The sequence below is a fragment of the Bison bison genome, unplaced genomic scaffold (genome assembly GCF_000754665.1).
Source record: "Bison bison bison isolate TAMUID 2011002044 unplaced genomic scaffold, Bison_UMD1.0 scf7180017864263, whole genome shotgun sequence".
Lineage (NCBI taxonomy): Eukaryota > Metazoa > Chordata > Mammalia > Artiodactyla > Bovidae > Bison > Bison bison.
Window position 1 is genome coordinate 1,318,877 of NW_011494835.1, and position 14,034 is coordinate 1,332,910.

At 40.3% G+C, this 14,034-nt stretch overlaps 1 protein-coding gene across 8 annotated transcripts in view; it reads right to left on the minus strand.

The window, feature by feature from the left end:
- The window catches only part of NPNT (nephronectin), a 97,809-nt gene that overhangs the window by 33,620 nt on the left and 50,155 nt on the right, over nt 1-14,034 (minus strand). For all 8 annotated transcript variants that reach the window (XM_010848251.1, XM_010848248.1, XM_010848245.1 and 5 more), the window contains 5 exons: nt 13,564-13,683; nt 12,127-12,246; nt 10,137-10,271; nt 9,706-9,828; nt 7,932-8,321 (listed from right to left, as the gene is read on the minus strand). In XM_010848251.1, coding sequence (XP_010846553.1) covers nt 7,932-8,321; nt 9,706-9,828; nt 10,137-10,271; nt 12,127-12,246; nt 13,564-13,683 — 888 coding nt within the window. The remainder of the gene's footprint in view (nt 1-7,931; nt 8,322-9,705; nt 9,829-10,136; nt 10,272-12,126; nt 12,247-13,563; nt 13,684-14,034) is intronic.

The window sequence follows — 14,034 nt, forward strand, 5'->3', positions numbered from 1 at the left end:
CACTTCCCTCTCTCCCCTGTCCTTTCCTTCCTTCTCCAGATGAAGAACATACACAGTACAGCTTTAAATCACCAGAGGGAAGCAAATAAAAAGATTAGAAAAGAGATCTGAAATTTCCTTAACTACCTTAGAGAAAATTCTCAGTCGTCTACCGATCACTAACAAAATGCAAAGGGTTGCTGAGCTCCACAGAAATAAGCCTCAGTGTGCCAAAGCTTTCACTGTGGGAAAAATCCCCAAAGTTCAAAAGACACCTTTGGGCTGAGAGTAAAGAGTAGAACTGGGAAAAATTAAATCTCTAGTGAAAGGTAGGAACATAGACACAGCTAACAATAATCAGCCCCATTTTTGTAACTTCCCTTTCTCTTCTAGTAAGGTTGCAGGATGACTTGAAGCACTTGCCTAGAGCCACACCAGGAGAAGAGAATGTCTAAGAGATGGCTTTTCTCTAAGTATGACCATAAGAGTGATGACTCATCTTTTCTAGATCACAGATCACTGGACAAGGAATGTGGAGGCAAAGAACAAGGAAGAGAGGAGTGGTGGGAGGCAAAAGACAGCATCTCAGACTCCTTGCCTTTCATCCCCACTCTGTAATCTCTGAAGATCCCTAGGTTTTACCACCAGAAACGTTTTTTCCCTTTGCTTTCCTATAAGCCAAAGGAAGTTAGAAGGTGAGGCCTGAGTCTGAGCCCTAGAACAGAGCACAGGTGGTACCATAGCCGACTCTCTGACTATTGCTGCCTGGATGAGCACAGCACCAATACCCTGGGTGACACAGAAGCCCACCACTGTGAGGGACAGGCCTCATGCCCTTGGGGCTAATGAATCACTTCAAAGGAAAAGGGAAAGCTTTTATTTCTGGTATTTAGAAGACCCATCATATAAGTTTCCCATCTACATAGATTCATCTCTGAAAAGGCTGTCGTCACTATTTGCTCAGTAAAGAAGTTGAGGTGATACTGTCTCTGTTTTAACATTACCACTGTTCAATTAGGTACCATAAATACCTAAAAAAATAAAACAGGATATTCCAATTACTTGGTCATAAGTAATGAAACATGATAAAAAGCATCAGAAAAATATAAACTCAAAACTAGAAGACAAAATAAGGCTGTGTTTTTATGAGTTAAGTGGGACATGTTTTCTTCACCATGTAAATGAATTCAACAATATCAATAGAAGTAGTACAGCTTTTGGGTATTGAGTTCTTATTGTATGCCAAACACTATGGTAAGAGTTTTACAAGCACTCTCTCACCTGATTTTCACAACAGCCCAATGAAGCAGATACTGTTATTACCCCCACCTACAGATAAGGAAACAAAGGCACAGGAAGATTTGGTAACATGCTGCAAGTCACAGAGTGGCTATGAGCATAGTATTTTTCATTACAACTCTAAATGTGCACAGCAACTCAACAAAAAAATCTGATCTCTGACTTTGCTCATGTTCACCAAGAACTCAATTTATACCTTCCGGAGAGAGCTATTTTTTTTTTAAACAGCCATCACAGGATCCAATTAAAATATAAATAAAATGCCTTGAAAACTTTCAGAATTCACAGCACTCGAACCTGACCTTCAAGCAGTCCTTCAAAACATTTGCTGAAATTTCATCTTCAGGAAGATGCCAGGCATCTTCTCCAGGGTCTCTCTAGGCCTTACGGTCTACTAGAAAGCAAACTAGTTTGAAGACCTTTTCACCCCTCAGCAGAAACAATCTTTTTACTCATCACCACACAGAATCAGAAAAGAGATCATATTTCCATGACTATGGAACAATGTGATCACACCAGCCACAGACTCTGCAAAATCCGTAAAAGGGAAAAGAGAAAGAACTTGTGGACAGGAGGCAGCCAAGCAGCAATCATTAAAGTGCAAACAACTCTGTCTTACTGATGGTGCTCAATTGGAATTTCAGCACACAGTCATGATCTAGAGTATTACAGCAACAATGAGTCTGTTTTTCTGATATGGCCACTCTTAAAAGCCCCTGATACATATTACATTATATTCCATAATCTTTATTCTGCAACACTTTCCTTCTTGATATGGCCCAGATGCTATACACTATGTTTTAGGCACAAGTGTTAAATTTTAAACAACCATGTGTGCACGCTCCGTTGCCCAGTCATGTCCAAATCTTTGTGACTCCATGGACTGTAGCCCATGAGGCTCCTCTATCCATGGAAGTCTCCAGGCAAGTAGACTGGAGTAGGTTGCCATGCCCTCCTCCAGGAGCTGTTCCAGACCCAGGGATAAAACCCGAATCTCCTGCATCTCCTGCACTGCAGGTGGAACAACCCACAGCTGGCTTTGTCTCCATTCAAGGCATGGTTTTGCTGTACTGAGTTGTCATTGTGTTTTAGGGAACCCTACTCTTTGGTAAAGAACTTGCCTGCAATGCAGGAGACCCAGGTTTGATTCTTGGGTCAGGAAGATCCCCCGGAGAAGCAAATGGCAACCTCCTCCAGTATTCTTGCCTGGAGAATCCCATGGACAGAGGAGCCTGGCGGCTACAGTCCATGGAATTCTAAGAGTTGGACATTTTTAACATAGTCTCTGTCTGATTTATATACACACTGAAGACTGAGACATGCCTCCCCAGAAAGTCCAATCTAGTTAATGTGTGGATTAGGACTCTACATCTTAAATAAGTACCCTAAATCACTCTGGTTCAACTGGGCTTCTGGTAACACTCTGAGAAAAATCTACTTTCTGATCCCAGTGCTATTATATTCCTTGCAGAGCTTTCTAGCTAAAACTGGACAAATCTGACATGCTCAATTATAAACAAATTTTGAAAGGTTAAAAATAGAAGTTAACAAAACTTTGAGTTTTTAAAAACCAGCAAGTTCTAATAAAGTTAACATGATTCACCATCAACATTCCCTGGGGTACTTTTTCAAAACACAAAACTCTCTTGCTAGGAGGGTGGGATTCTACAGAAGACAATGAAGGACAGAGAAGCCTGGCATGCTTGGGGTCAGTTGCAAAGAGTTGCACACGACTTAGCAACTGAACAACAACAACCACCCTCTCCTAAGGAAAGACTGTTGTAATAAATTACTGTGACCAGTGACAGGGGGAATGGGAAGATTAAAAATCACTGCATGAGGATAACAAAAAGGCAATGAAAATCACCCCAAACATCAAGAACTGGATAGATCCATGGTTACTATTTTGGTCTTTTTTCTTCCAGACTTTTGTATTCATCCAGACATAGGAAGATGTGTATTTTATACCTAATTGGGATCAAATGGTATACCGAGTTCTGTATATTCTCTTTCACTTAACATTTTTATAAATTAAGTACTTTTCCAAGTCAGTGAACATTTTTTAGAAAAAGAAATCAATGCATAATATTTCACTGTATTGCTAGACTGGAATTGCATTTTTCCCTAACGTCCTTTACTTTGGGTTCTATATAGCGTTTTTCCTTTTTTCTCTGCTCTGGGATCCCTCCTACCTGCTCTGATACCAGGTTTTTGTCTTTGGTGTTCACTTGGTCTCCAACCTTTTAGCAATCCCCTGCAGCATACCTCTGATATCCAGGCAGGCAGCCCACCAGTTAAATCTGCCTTTCTTGCTCTAAGTCTGCCCGGTAATTTTCTGTCCTCCCTACACCCCCTTACTACATCCCCACCAGGCTCTTTGAGTCCAAGATCAACCCAGTAGTTTCAGAAACCACATAAATGACAGCTAATGGGATAAGGCTATTGGGTTTGTGGTCTCTAGAAGTCTTAGTTCAACCCAGCCTCATCTGAAGTGGCCTATAATGAACTCTGAGCCCAACAGTTAAATAATCCCATGGTTAAATCCATTTGGGAAATGATGCACCTTCTATGCCTCTTCAAGAGATTCATAATGACCGGTAGCATATTGAAAAGTCCTATACTTAACAAACCTATTTAAGTTGACTAAACCTGCAGGCTTACTCAGTTGCTCAGTCATGTCCGACTCTTTGTGACCCCATGGACTGTAGCCCAACAGGCTCCTCTGTCCGTGGGCTTTCCCAGGCAAGAATACTGGAGTGGGTTGTCATCCCCTCCCCTCCAGGGGATCTTCCTAACCCAGGGATCAAACCTGAATCTCTTGTGTCTCCTGCGTCGGCAGGCAGATTCTTCACCACTGTGTCACCTGGGAAGCCCTGACGAAGCATAGGATCTCTCAAATTTATTCGACTTCAGAACTTTTTAGGTATACACTTACCTAATATCCCAGAAAACTAACGTTCTATGAAACACTTTGAAAAGCATCGGTCTGTCCCATTAGTGGAGGAACAAGAATTTAATGCTGTATCAGGTAACTTTGAAAGCAAAAGTGTTAGTCCCTCAGTCATGTCCAACTCTTTGCAACCCCACAGACTATAGCTCACCAGGCTCCTCTGTCCATGGGATTCTCCAGGCAAGAATACTGGAGTGGGTTTTGCCATTTCCTTCTCCAGGGGATCTTCCCAACCCAGGGATCAAACTCAGGTCTCCTGCATTGCAAGCAGATTCTTTACCGTCGGAGCTACTAGGGAAGCCCATCAGGTAACTTCAGTGCTGCTTAAAACAAGCTAGGGCTAGTCCTGCAAATATATCTGATTATAATTCTGTTCACACAATCTGAAAAACCTAGGGTTCCTCACATTGAAATTATTTTAAAAAATGTGCTTAATATTCCATATCATATATAAAAGTTATTGTCTTAATCACATATTATTTAAATGTTCCCCATCACAGTCATTCCTATAAAATACAACAATCTTTTACATTTCACAGTATTTAAAAATTCACAAACATTTTTACTTGTATTATGTTTGATCCCTGAAGCACTCTATGAGAATGTTAAATACCACTGCCATTTAACAGATGAAAACATTCAGGTAGAAAACACAGTAATCAGGCCAAAGTCACTGAACTCACATGTAATAGAGGTGAGAATCAAAACCATATCTTCTGATTCAATGTATTCTATCCTCAACAGTAGCTAAAAACTTCTCATTTTCATATGCCTCTGTCTTATATTCTTTTCCAATGTCTTTTGACTATTTCTCAGAATCATGCTTAAAAATTTAGAAGTATGTTAGATTTAGTTTTCCAGAGAATGTTTTATTTTAATAGCTACATTAAGCTTCATCAGCCTAAGAGAAAGATCATAAGTCTGAAATAAATTAGATTATTTGGGGATAGCCTGTAAGAATCAATAGTCTATTGAATAGTTGAGAAATAGCTGAATCCAATATAAAAATCCATTTCACTTCATTCAACAAATATTTCTGAGAGCCTACTCTGTCCCAGGCATTGTGTGACCCACCTCAGGGAAAACAACTGCTGATTAGATACCTGCCCATGAATCTGCACTATAACATACCTGGCAGAAGAACCTTAACACTATTTCAGTTCAACACCATTTATTCATTGGATACTTTCTTCATTTCTGGCACAATTATTTCTTGCTGTTGTTGTTGTTCAATCACTAAGTTGTGTCTGACTCTGCAGCCTCATAGACCGCAGCACATCAGGCCTCCCTGTCCCTCACTATCTCCTGGAGTTTACCCAAGTTCGTAATTTCTTAAGCCATCCTTACTCTCCACTGGTCTGAGAATAGACTTTGGCTCTCCTCATTTCATGAATTTTCAGTTGATGTTAGTTACAGCCACTGTTGGGCAGTCTCCAAATAGGCCCTTACTTCGATTGTATTTTTCTTTACATTAAAAGATATATATGTTTAGTGGAAGAGGTTGTTAAATAGAAGTTTTCTTTATATTATGAATTAAAATCTTAGAACCACTCCCTTACTTGGAATATATGCTATAGACTCCAGACAGCAAATTAAGAAGCTTCCAAAATATCCTCATCCATGCTAATTTAACCAGCAGCTATGACTGAAGATGAACTGAGAGTGGAATTTAATTTTTGGCAGGAGTATCCCAAAGCAGCCACACTATCTGCCGCATCCAACAGTCTTGGCATGGGATCAAGGTAATTCTTCCTGAGGGCAAGTCTTTAAGATCACAGTCTCTTAAAACGAGTGCTCTCAAACATCACTGGAGCCCTGCATCTCCCCAGTTTTATCCTGCTAAACGCTAGGGGTGAACGTCAATGTTATTTTTAAATTCATGTGTGTTGGTATAGAGAGGAATAAAGGGAAGAAAGAGACTATTAAAAAAAAATAACACATTAAAAGGCTCAAAAAGAGGTTGAACAAAGCAAATTTTATTCTAGTAATAAGGGGACAACCTCTTCCCCACTTTCAAAACTTCTTTACCTACAGCCTCTATCTCCACTGACACCCATTAAAAATCTGGAATCTTGAATCCAACCTGGTTCCCGTATAGATCTAACCACCAGTTTACAGTAAAGACAAGGGGTAGTTGGCCAGTTTTTCTTCTCAGTCCTTGGCTCAGCCTGCCGGTTTGCTGGGAGTTTATTGCATATGCTTTGCTGCTTCCCACCCTTGCGTCTCTGTTGTGCCCGTGAACCATGCCTCCCTTTTTTTAATCCCCTTTGCCCCATTTCACTCAAGAAGCCTCCCCATTCCCCAAACTGTCCCTGGCCAGTTAGGTACCCCTCTTCCCTACCTCCACTTCTCTCCCACTAACTAAGTACTACAGTTATCTTCGGGGCAACTGTCTTTTCCATCAGCGGGTATGCTTTTCTGTTTTACCTTCGTAAGGCCAGTGCCTAATACAGGGCCTGGCATTCTAAAATGTTTACTGGTTGAATGAATGAACACTTAGATTAAAAGTTAAATGGCATGTGCTATGTTAAGCTCCCCATCTCTGAAAGTTTTCAACTAAATCTGAATAGGTTAGGAGAATTCTCATACTGAATAGAAGCTATGATCTACTTATTCTTTCCTTTTCCACTCACATTCTTAGTTGCCCAATTGACAGACTTTTATATAGCTCTTTATAATATGTCACAATAGGGATATATGACTTATACTATGTATAACTGGTTCTTATTCAAGACATGGCCTGTGGCTAACACAAAAGACCACAAACAGCCAAAGCAATCCTGAGAAAGAAGAACAAGGTGGTCGGCACACACTTCCTGACCTTAAGGTATACTAGAAAGATACAGTCATCAATCAGTATGGTACTGGCATAAAAACGGACATTTAGACCAATGGAACAAAATCAGGAGCTCAAAAATAAACCCAAGCACATAAGGTCAAATAACATTTGACAAGGGACCCAAGAATACTTAAAGGAGAAAATTCAGTCTCTTTATAAATGGTGCTGGGAAAACTGGATAATAACAGGTAAAAAAGAATGAATCTAGACCCTTATACTACTCACAAAAATTAGCTTGAAATGAATTTAAGACTTGAACAAAAGACCTGAAACCACAAAACTCCTAGAAGAAAACAGGAAGAAAGTTCCTCAACACGGATCTTGGCAATGATTTCCTTTGATGGGACCTAAAGCACAAGCAAGAAAATAATAAGCAGGATGACATCAAACTAGAAAGCTGCTGCACAGCAAAAGAAAGCATCAACAGAGTGAAGAGACAGCCTACAGAATGAGGAAAAATACTTGCAAATCATATATCTGGCAAGGAGTTAGTATCTAAAATATGCAGGAAACTCATATAACTTTATAGCAAAAAAAAAAAAAAAAAACCACCACCAATAATTCAATTAAAAAATGGGCAAAAGACCTGGGTTCGATCTCTGGATTGGGAAGACCCCCTGGAGGAGGGCATGACAAGCCACTCCAGTATTCTTGCCTGGAGAATCCCCATAGACAGAGGAACCTGGTGGGCTACAGTCCATGGAGTCGCAAAGAACGGGACACAACTGAGTGACTCAGCACAGCACAGTATAAGTCAAACCATTATGCTGTACGTCCTTAAACTTCTACAATGCTGAATGTCAATTACATCTCAAAAGAACTGGAGGAAAAGTCCCCCCAAATGTGGCAGCATTTGTGACTTACTGAACACATCTCCTCGAGGTTTCTGAGTATCCGTCTGTATCTTGTTGTCAACTGTAATCTCTCTTGGAGACGTGGTGGCAACTGGTGCTACGGTTGTCAGTCTGGTGGTTGGTCTTTCCGGGGCTGTTGCTGGTGGAGGTGTTCTGAGTTCTGTGGGTGGGGGTGGAGGGGGTGTAGGCTCTGGCACTGGCTTTGGTGTAGGCCTAGCTGTTGGCTTAGAAGTGGGCCTGTCAGTCATGACGGGAGGCATGTATGGTGTCTTCAGAGGCCACCTAGTACTTCTGACATCAGGAATCCAGTTACCGTGTCCTCCATCGCCCTTTGAGATGGTACCATTTCCCTTTGGAACATGAATAGGACCTGAAGGTTCAATCATTACTCTTGGAATATCTAGAAGAGTAAATATATTTTAATTAGTGCATAACCATCTCTCCTTAAAAACAAAGATATCGACTTGTAAGAAGCAAACACATCAAAATACCTCATGCCAATGAGGCTTACTTTTTACATTTAGAATATTCCCCTAATGTAAGTCACGCTGTTTAAGAAGAAAAAAGCAAATACTAGTGTGTATATATAATATATACATATATATACTCAAACACATATCGCATAAACATATCTGGTGGATGTACAAAGAATTATATTGTGTTTCTAAAGTGAAATGTATCAAAACACAGTTTTAAGTATTTGTAAAGTAGAAAGAAACAAGAATCAATGAGATTTTTTTTTAATGCAGAGATATTCTAAAATTTTAAAGTATGAGAAATGTATATTTAGAGTCAATGTTAAATGTCCCCATGGTATGTGTATATTAGCAATATAAAATCGTGTTTAGAATTGTCTAAAGACTAATACTTTTCTTTTCCACACTTCATATAAATTCAATTCACACAAACACATTCTCACTAAATGCTCTATTTATTGTTTAATATTTGGCTTTCCTTCCCCTTTATTAATTTATACAATTGCTTTTTAGAAAAATGTCCAGAGATCATCTGTGGAAACTTTGTCCTTGATTGTATTCACCAAAAGGAATTAATATTTAATCTTTCTGGAATGATCTACTCCAGACTGGGCATATAACTACATGACCCTTCAAAAATCCTTTAATCCTGATTTTATGCTCCATGATCTTCAGTAAATATTTTACTACAGAAATTTTTAATTTATCTATTGCTGCATGAAATGTATGCTAAATTGTGGCCTTTGGTTTGTGAAACTTTCATCTTGGAGGGTATTTTTGGGTATTTTTTTCCATGTTTATCTACTAACATAGCCATACTACAAATAGAATGTATAAAGTTTTAAAAAGCAAAACAGTTCTGAACATAGAGAAAATAAATAAAGAAATGCTTTTTTAATAGCAGAATTGGAGGCATAAACCAGAGGAACAAAAATGTACAAAATATTCAGATTATCCCATCATTTTAGTCTAATGATAATGACAAACATAGATTTATTTCTGATTGTAACAAAATCAAATTCTCAGGAAGGGCTCTAAAATGCCTTACCTGCTAAAGAGAAGCTATTGAGAGAGTTCAGTCAAGGAACTCAATGCTTTTAAGATTAGAGTCTATCATTGAGTCTTTAATTTTTTAAAACACCTGAGCAAGTGATTTTTATTTGTGGAAATCAAAGACTAGTTTTACTAGCTATGAAAAACGATATTTCTTTGATACTTAATCTTGTTCCTTATCTTCTCTAGCAATGGCCTTTGTGTAACCCTGTACTTCCTGCTGGAATTCAGAGCTGGGAGAGAAGCATGACTCACACACACAATTCAGTCCATCGCCCTGGTATCCGTCTTTACATTTACACTTGTAGGACCCGTGTATGTTGTAACATCGCGCAAAGCTGCTGCACTGATACTGCCCAAGGGAGCATTCATCTATATCTGCATCAGGAAGTAGGAAAAGAAGAGGTTTATTTGGGAGATAAATAATGAGTCACAAAAAACACATAGTTTCAAAAAAAAAAAAAAGGCCTCTTTTTTGCAATGTGAATGTTCACGTAAAATCGCAGATAAAGGGAAGAAATAAAGTACATTTGCATCCAGAACTACTAGGGTTTGAATTTCACGTCTGCTTAATTTAATTGCCAGTAACCTCCTGTGCCCTTGACATCCCAGTCATCATCATAATTAAGAGATCTTTCCGCTCCACAGGAAAAACACAACACAATGCAATGGCTGGGGTTTATTACCGTGACATTGGTATTTGCCTCCTATGTACATGAGGTCGAAGCCTTTATGACATTTGCAGATGTAACTCCCAAAAGTGTTCACACACTGCCTGTGTCTGGGGCAGGAGGCTCTTCCAGTAGCACATTCATCAATGTCTAGAAACAGAAGCCAATTGCATTTTAGGAAGAGCAACAGCATGTTCAGGTGGAGTATATTTTAAAATAAACAATTATCTGCAAACGGTTGCCTGACGTAGTGGCTCATCATAAATGTTATCCGGCTGGTGGCCCTGGCAGGCAACATAAATTCTGTATCTCCAAATTTCAATTCATCCTTACAACCCAAGCTGTCCTCCTCTTGCACCACATCACAGGATGCACTACACCTATATCCCCCTGCTAGCCTGAACTAGAAACATGAGTCATCCTTGACAACCCCATTTCCCTTAATCTCTACATCATCGATCCCAGCTGTTTGTTTCTCTGGAAAATTCTGTGAACTCATTTACTCTGCTCTTCACCTACTGCCATGACTATAGTCCAAGCTCTCCCAGGATTGACTATTATAGGAGCCTCCAAACTGGCCTGTCCTCTGCCAATCTTATCCCCTCCAAAGCATTCCCACTCAATTGCCAACAAACGATTTTATTAAGACATAAGAGGGCTTCCCTGGGAGCTCAGATGGTAAAGAATCCGCCTGCAATGAGGGAGACCTGGGTTTGATCTCCTGCAGAAGGGAATGTCTACCCACTCTAGTATTCTTGCCTGAAGAATTCCATGGACAGAGGAGCCTGGCAGGCTACAGTCCATGAAGTCGCAAAGAATCAGACATGACTGAGCGACTTTCACTCTCGAGACCTAAGAAGGGATTGTTACCAAGCTCAAAACTCTCAACTGTTTCTACTTGCTTTCTGAATCCATTCCTCGTTCCTCACCATGTCTTTGGTGACCCTGTAATAAACGGTCCTCACCTCCCTCACCGGCTGTATCTTAAGCCACCACTCCTCATACTGTGTACTTAAGGGTATGGTCTTCTTTCTTTCCAAACCTCAAAGAAGTCAGCCTCTCTTTCACTGCAGTGCTCTAGAACATGTTCACCTGCTTGGCTGATTCTTCACATGGCCAGCAGTCCAGGTCTTACTTTATGGCTATCTTGACCATTATTTTCTAAAACAGATCCTTTCTGTTTTTCACTCTCTTAGTACCTCATATTAACAGTTGGTATTGTTTGTAATTTCACTGGATATTTCTTTCTTTTCTGTCCCTCCCATTAAAATATCAGTTTTGTAAGGATTAAAATCTGGTCTGCTTTGTCCATTACTCTACATCCTAGCACTTAACAGTGTCTGGAATATAGAAAGTACTCAACAAATATCTCTCAAGTCCCCAAACACCTCCACTCATTCAGTGCTTACTCCATGCAAGGTACTACAAGCTTAGCTTACTAGATGCTAAGCTCTTTGCATCCATGATCTCATTCAATCCTCACAAGGGTTCCATATGGCATTACTCCCATTTTAAAAATGAGAAGACTCAAGCTCAAAGAAAGGAAGTCTCTTACCTAAGGTTACATATCAAGTCTATGGCAGAGCCAGCTTTGAAATCAAAGCCCACACTCTTATCTTTACTGCCTTCCTAATTTACAGGAGAAAAAAATCAAATCCTTAAGTGCAGGACATGCAGTCTAGCCCTGTCTACCTGCTCAGCTTCAACGCTCACTGCCTCTTATGTCCTAGAAATACTGAGCTTTTCTTGTTCCCTGAACACTGCACTCCCTCTCAACGTCAGTGCCTTGGCACATGCGGTTTCCTCTGGCTGCACCTTCCTCCTGCCCCTCACAAGGTTTTCACAGAGAGAGTGGGTCCCCCTGTGAGACATGTGAGACAGCCTCTCAAGGGCAACTAATTTCCTGATGTTATTTAACTGCCCTTTTCCCTTCCCTCCATCATATTTCATTTTCTTCCTTACCCTCAAGAGGCTGCTGACAGAGATGCTTGGTCTTACAACTCACCCACACAGGTCCTCCCGTCAGGAGCCAGCTGGAGCCCAGGAGAGGGGCACTTGCACCGAATTTGACCTTTGACAACATCACAGCCATACTGACAGTTTGCCATGGAGCACGTCAGGGCACCTGGAAAGACAGGGACTGTCTGCCTCAGAGACAGGGAGCATGCTTGGTCCCCAAAACAGCTATGTTTTCTACTTATCCTGAAATCAGTGACACGGAACCAACAATGAAGACAAAACGGGCTTAATTCTCCAACAATCTAAAAAAAAAGTCAAAAATAAGAAGGAGATCTCTTCCCTCAGAGATGACTAAGAAGTGAACCAGTTCTGTTAGTATCTGGGGAAGATCCTTAATGCATCTGAAGAACTAAAAGACAAATGTAAAACTTGGAAAAATCATAGGGAACTTTTTCCAGTGGCCAAGCCAGATAGAAAATGGAGGTTATTTTTCCCTGATTACTCATATTAAGTGTTGGTCTTAGCTAAAACATCCAAGTAATTGCCTCAACCATCCCTTAAATGTCTCCAGGTACAGCGCGTTGTTCCCAGTGAGCTGTACAAGGATAGAGGAGTCTAGCATCCCCCCCACTTGTTCAGAAGCATGAACTCGCCTCCCTGCAAAAAGCTCCATGCTAAATATGAAATAATAAAATTAGCTAACCTTTTTATTTTATAAAATGCAATCCAGTTAGAGATAGCTGATACCTATTGATAATTAACTGATCTAGCTGATCTATTTCAGTAAAAATAAAATTCAAGTCATTAACTATTAGATATCCTACAACCACAACCTCAATTCAACATTCAGCCTGCAGAGAATTTTAGGCCATTGTCCATTTATAAAACACATCCAAATGATAGTAGGAAACACCATCCATTTCTTTCTTACAAAGACACATGTGAAATCTACTTTTAAGTTATTATAAGCATTTTTTTTTCATTTGAACTATGCTTTTTTCAAGAAAAAAGCCGTAACTTAGCCTTCAGACTATTATAAAGAAATGTAAAACTGAAGTGAGTGGTTTATTGAGTATAAACCACTTGTGGGTGGTTTATACTCAATAACCAGGCTGGGTGGATTCCCTACCAGCCAACAGTTTACTGCCCAGCCTTATGGAGAGCACAACAGTCCTCAAATGGTCACCGAAGTTCTTTTTCTACATGGAACAGTTCTAAAACCAGATGGAAGACAGGGAAAATGTGCTAGGAATAACATCAGAAAACCATTTCCAAATTAATTTGACATTGGCACCCACAGTAAAAGAATGCTAGACATCTACAGTGGGCAGCTCTTCTGGTTTTCCATTCCTCAGGCACACATAAAAACACACGCTCACATCCTGCTTGGGAGGAGGTTAGGAGGCCACTCTCACACACTTGCCGGGCACGGCGTGCAGTCAAGCCCAGAGCACTTATAAAGCAGTTAAGATTCTTGACATACTTGAGCAGGACCCATCCGGCAGAAGCATGTATCCACTGAGACAGTAGCACTTGTAGCTGCCGAAAGTGTTCATGCACCTGTGCTTGCAGGGCCGCGGCTTCAGGCCACACTCGTTTAGGTCTGCAGAGAACGGGGAGGAAGCAGAGAGATGACAAAACCTCGACACCACTGCGAACCACTGCAAATGCTTCTCTATGCCGAAGAATAAAGGGAAAAAGTCAATCAAGCTATTGTAACCAGCCATAAACATAAGAGATCGTTTGCTCACAGTGTCTTCATTTTAATGCTGGTTACACTAGAGCTGTGAAGAGTCTGCTAGCAAAGGTGACCAGAAGCCTTATAACAATGGAAGGCTGTGTGAATTTCTGGGACTTAATCTAACATGTGTGATCTCTGTTTACAGAGGACAGTTGGGGAGATTCTCCTCACCGACACATACATGGCTTATCATCCCTAGAAAGAGCAGTGTAC